Genomic DNA, 5,850 nt, shown 5'->3' on the forward strand with positions numbered 1-5,850 from the left:
GAGGGACGATTGTGCCTCCGTCGCCGGGCACAGAAGGTTGGCCTCGCCTATTGTAGGTCCGCCAAAAGCCGTGAGCAACACACGGTTTTCTCAAGGTGTTGGGTGGTTTGCCTGAACAAGATATTTTAGGTGGATACTATCACAAACTCTCTCCGACGACTTCATATGAGTCACGAGCGTATAGATAATAATTTAACAACCAAAAAATTAGCAAGAATGCTTTTGTTTTTTGCAATTAGTAGACCTGTTTTTTTTTTTGTTTCTAATGATCTCGTCCATGTATTTCTGTAGCCTATTTGTGTCTCCTTTTTTGGCCCATTTGGTTCGTATGTATTATAGAGTTTGATGGGCTAAATACTAATCACATGCTCTGGAAGTAACCACTAGAGGATATATCTAAGAATTATGTAACTTTTCTACTATATTCAGGTTGAGGAGCAATAGTTTGGGAATGATATGTTTTGTTGTTCTCTTTTATCCATTTTATCTTTTGGGCCTTTAATTCATTTTGAAAATGTGCAAGATGTGTACTTGTAAACCGACTTGTAACCGTGAGGACACTTCCAATAAATTACTATTAATTGTAACTTGAATTTTGAATTATATTTACTCGTATATTTATTTATTTTAAAAGTTTGGCTTATATGTTGCAATCTTAATATGCATGAATTGCGCCTTTTGAAATCATGCAAAATGTGTATTTGTAATGTGCAACTGTTTGGTGTTACCGAACAATAACTTTTCACCTAGTTTTCTCGATTTATTTGTTGATGGATTTTTCTTGACATTTTAGTAGAAAGATGATAATAAGTTTTCAATCGTTGGTTCAAGATATGCACCCAAGAAGTAAATATATAAACTTCCTTGTGGTTAAACCAACTCCTAGGACTAATTTACTATGTATTCTTCAAAAGCATTTTAGTCACTTAATTGAAGTCACTAATTATCCAAAACCTATTAAATAATGGTTGTATGAATCTTTTTGATGCAGAGGCCGAGAGTCTCAATCTCCATTTCGAACAGTAGATGGACTTTCAACATCAGGTTTTGAGCGCTCAAAGCCTAGAAGTCTTCACTCCTACCATAGTGCAGTGCCTACGGGATTGGCGGTGTTGGTTGCGTTGATGCTCACCCAAGAAGAACATGTTACCTTGCTACCCTCAATGACGCATGTTGTCGCAAGCTTTGACTCGAGAGAAGCAATAGAGTCTTCGGCCGCAAGCAAGAGGCAAAGTTAGCAGCGATTAACCTAGCATTGACAGAACTCGCCCAATGGTGCACGGCTAGGGTTTTGAGGAGTAGTCGTAGGTGTGTGTGAATGGCGGGCCATGTTGCGGTTGTCCCGGTTTACAGGCCCGTCGACAGCCCAGTGCGAGCTGGGCGACCGCACTGGGCCCCCGAAACCGGGGGCCCATTTCCCCAGCATATGGTCCATATTTACATATTCTTCTTTGCAATTTTAGGCCCAGACTAAGTTCCACGTCCGCCGACCAGCGTCTGGTGCGTGATTTTTCCTGGGCCGGCCCATTCGCGCGTCTCATTACTCTCGTCTTTGTCGATCAGAGCGACCATGCTAGCGTGATTCACATCGTAGCACGTCCTGGTTCGAGCCAGGCTCGAACTTCCAACCGGCTCATCGCCTGATCCTCTTCTCTTAAAAAAATTCTTCGATGGATTTCAACTGCGCCAGACCTGTTCGACGATCAGGCCACTCGCGCAATCGCCAAATCGCCAGCCTCGTTTCCATGTGCCCCAATAGTACAATACAATCGCTCAAATTTGGGAGTTGCCCTTTCAATCTTCCAGACCAAATAGATCGACAAGGACCTCAAACAGTCAAACTCAAGGCCAATGAACTTTCAGGTTCGTAGTACTTTCTTGTTTCTTCTGCTAACTTATCTTGACAATTGTGAAGTTAAATCCATCCGCTGTTTCTAAATTGAAACTATTTAGATTTTTTTTGTTTTCAAATGGGAAGAATCATGGGGATTAATTCCGGTGCTGCAAAGCGTAGTAAGAGAAAAAGATTAGACGCAGCTGCTGAGTCTCAAAAAGGTACTGTTGATAGATTTATTGTGAGGGATTCTCAGGTTAACTCTCAAAATCAATCTCCACATGGTAATATTGATGATGACCATGATGATAATACAGAAGAGGTCAAGGCCAAAGTTGGAGACGCTCATATATTGTTAATAATGCTATTTGGTAGAACATGAGGTGAGTTATTGGTATCCTTTAGTATGAAACAACGCATACTGCATTTATATAATAAAAGAAAAATGGTTTAGTTATTATTTATATGTGGAAATTTTGAAATTTAGGGCCCTTCTTGGCGTTTCGCACCGGGGCCCCGAATTTCTGGAGACGGCCCTGCCGGTTTATACCTCAACATCCTATACATCTATTTTCTGGCCAATCTTAATGCAAAGACATGTAGTAACTTGCATGTTTCTTGGAAAGGAGAGATATAAATTAAGCTTTCACGAGGGAGGAGTCTATGAACAAAAACGGTCCCCCTTCAGGAACCATCCATAGTGCATTCTCTCTTGGGAACAAATGTGCCAAAGAAAACTATCTTCCTCATATCATCAAACGTAAAGTAGGTAGTGACATATTACCTTTTATTTATTTTTACACATTCTAATCACAGTCTTGGACATACACATACTTCATTATATTAGATGCATACAGACTGCATTTCACGTAGGCAGCCCATATAAGTTACAATTTCTGACTCTAAAGGCCTATCATGGTGATTGTATGGGGACAAATTTATGGATAAAAGTTTAGTTCCACATTGTTAGTCAAGTGAGAGAGTTGGAACGGCCTTATAAGGGCATCGCGTGATTTGAGCTCTAGTTCGGTTTTGTGAAAAACTAAATTTTTTGCTGGATGCACCAAGTGAGTTGGGTAGCGTGTCGGCATGCATGTACATGCTCTTCGCGCGGCCCTGCCTTCAAACATGTGGCGGTTTCGGTCGGTGGATCCCCTCCTAGGCTACACAAGGAGATGAGAGAGAGAACAAACTTATAGTTCTCTGCGCCCTTGTGTCTCTCTCATGCGACCAAGTTCCTTCTGTTATGTTGCTCTCTAGTCTTCCCATCCAGCGACTACGTGCACGGCCGTCTTGGAGAGTAGGTCTCTAAAACCGCGTATATCAAGATCCTACACCGAAAGATGGACGATAAGGTTTTTGGAGAGTGTCTCAGTGCGAGTGCTTGCCTCGGTCCATTTGCCTCCTCCTTGACTTACATCCTCGTGAGATCCGGCAACCTCGACAACACCATGGGTGACCCCAACATCAAGTATGGTGATGTTTCTGCTGGAACAACCTTCTTTGTTTGCACTAGTACTTGCTCCATATTCAGTCTAATATGTATGGTTAATTATGCTAATTCATCTTTGATACTCACTCGAAAATTGCCTAATAATTGCTTTCGATAATTAAACTCACTCGAAAATTGCCTAATAATTTAACCTCTCAGATCTATATTAAGTGTTGGATGGAGATTTAGTATAAAGTCTGTGTTAAGTACCCAACACTTACTTTAGATCGGAGCCAGTAACAAATTATGCATCATCAATTTAATTACAATGCATATATAGCCCTCGAAGTTGACTTACACGTGCTTGGCCCTTTGCTACTTAATTACTCAAGAAAAATGAATGTTTACAACAACTAATCACTCATTCACATTACATTACAATATTACCACTCTTGATCGATCGATCCAACATTTTTTTTGTGCTAGCTGCTGCAGCTGCTTCGTCTTTACTAGTAGGAATTGAGGGTGGCTTGGCGCAGCTTACGCTCTTGGGAGAGCTTCCTGGCGAAGCGGGCGAGAGCCTCCTCGTTAGTTCCCTCGTCTTCGACGACCTCGTACATCCCCGTGTCGATGTTCACCCTGGACACCTTCTTTTTGAGCAAATTTTCACCGATCTCAATGAGCGCCTCCATGTTCTTCTTGGTGGCGACATCCACTGACGCTGTGGGCCCAACAAGCGAGTCATCCTGGATACGGAGGTAGTTCTTCTCAACTCGGAGAGCCTTGAAGAGCACGGCGGCGTGGATGTCGACCATATCAGCGCTGGCGTGTGCAAATATGTCGATGAGAGGGTTGAAGTTGCCGTCGATGAGCCATTTGAGGATGCCCCACTTGGCGCACTCCGGCGCGGTGTACTTCTCCGCCTGCTTGGCAGAGCCGGTGCCGATGGAGATGATGAGGTAGTTGCCGTACTCGGCGGGCTTGCCGTGGTTGAAGTCTGGGTTCCGGCATAGCACCTCCTTGGTGATCATGGACATGGCGGCCATGGTGGGGTTGTTAGCGGCCACGCCGCCGTCGATAAGGTGGTACTCACGGTCGGGGGCCTTGCCCGATGGATCCTGGGTCTTGAAGAAGTGCGCGGGGAAGAAGGTGGGCGCCGCCGACGTGCTGATGCAGATGTCCGATAGGTGGGCGTTCTTGAGCGGGTCCGCCTTGGCCTCGTACGTGTTGAAGATGACCGGCTGCAGGAACTTGATGTCGAACGTCGGCACGATGATGTTGGTGACAGTGTCGGCCACGGTAACGTCGTTGGTGAGGCTCTTGATTTTGTCGTGCAGGAACTTGCCGTCGTACTTGGGACCTCTCATCGCGCCGAACAATGTCGTCACCGGAGTCAGGAAACCGTAGCTGCAGTTAATCAAATACATCGCCGTCGGCCGAACAGATTAATTACAAGATGCTAGCTACTCGGACGAACTGATGAAGCGGCATGAAAGACCTTTCTTAGGTATGACGTACCTCTTCTTCTGCGGGAAGATCCTGGGCCCGTTGTCCAGATAGAACTTGTTGATCTCCTTGGCGGCGAAGAGGGGGCGCTTGTCCTCGCCGGGTGCCGCCAGCATCGACGTGACCAGGGCGCCCGTGCTCGTCCCGGCGATCACGTCGAAGTAGTCTGCTATGCGCGCATCCGGCCCATCCAGCTCCTGCAAAACAAAGCAAACCAATCAATCTATCTATCTAGGACGACGGCCACGACGATGCATCAATGCAATGGAGATGGCCAATCGACCAGCTTCAGCACGACGGACGTACTTGGAGCTTGGACTCGAGGCAGCCGAGGATGGTGGACGGGATGAGTCCGCGGATGCCGCCGCCGTCGATGCTTAGCACCGTGATGAGCTTCCCCTGGGACGGCGGCGGGCAGGTCATGGTCACGTCGGCGTTGCTGCTCATGATTTGCTCACCCCGCTGAATACCCTATCGGCGGCCTCTAAATTGGTAGCAAGAACTCGGGTCAATGGCTTCTCCTATGTATCTTGGATGTTGAGTTTCCAAACTAGAGGCTCGCAAAGCCATTTAAATGGAAATTTGGCGTCAGTAAGCTGGTGAGATGGAATCTCCGAGTAATATATTGCGTGCGCGTGTTTCACGGTGGATGAGCTGGACACCCTACTCGCCGGGGTTGGGACTGTGGCTGAGCCAGTATTTTCGTTGTCGGGATTGCAAAGTGAAAGACACACATTCATCGCTGATTTGGACACACGGTCAATGCCTCATTTTTTTGCCGGAACACGGGTAGTGCTTTCGATTTTAATTTAATTTTTTCTTTAAACACTTTGATTTTGTTCCCATTCCCAACACACGTACCAAAAAGGACCCCCAAAAGAAGAACATGGGGGAAAAAATAAGGATATGTGTGAGTCTCGGTTGAGTGGGATTTTTTTTCTCAGTCAACTTTGCAAGATTACTCATAGAAACCTAAGAATATATCCACCCTGCAGTAACAATAAGTGGTACAGTAGAAAATATAGTAACTTTGCAGTAACCAAAAAAAATCTCATTTCTTAGCTGACTTTACAGATCT

At 45.4% G+C, this 5,850-nt stretch overlaps 1 protein-coding gene across 1 annotated transcript; it reads right to left on the reverse strand.

Annotated features, from left to right (window-relative positions):
• Nucleotides 1-3,620: 3,620 nt before the first annotated feature.
• On the reverse strand, nt 3,621-5,334 carry LOC124698938 (patatin-like protein 1). Its single transcript, XM_047231325.1, has 3 exons — nt 5,079-5,334; nt 4,785-4,969; nt 3,621-4,673 (listed from the first exon to the last, which is right to left on the reverse strand). The coding sequence occupies exons 1-3, from the start codon at nt 5,217-5,219 to the stop codon at nt 3,776-3,778; spliced, it is 1,224 nt and encodes a 407-aa protein (XP_047087281.1). The 5' UTR covers nt 5,220-5,334; the 3' UTR covers nt 3,621-3,775.
• Between the last annotated feature and the right edge of the window lie 516 nt (nt 5,335-5,850).

Source organism: Lolium rigidum, chromosome 3 (genome assembly GCF_022539505.1).
Source record: "Lolium rigidum isolate FL_2022 chromosome 3, APGP_CSIRO_Lrig_0.1, whole genome shotgun sequence".
Taxonomy (NCBI): domain Eukaryota; kingdom Viridiplantae; phylum Streptophyta; class Magnoliopsida; order Poales; family Poaceae; genus Lolium; species Lolium rigidum.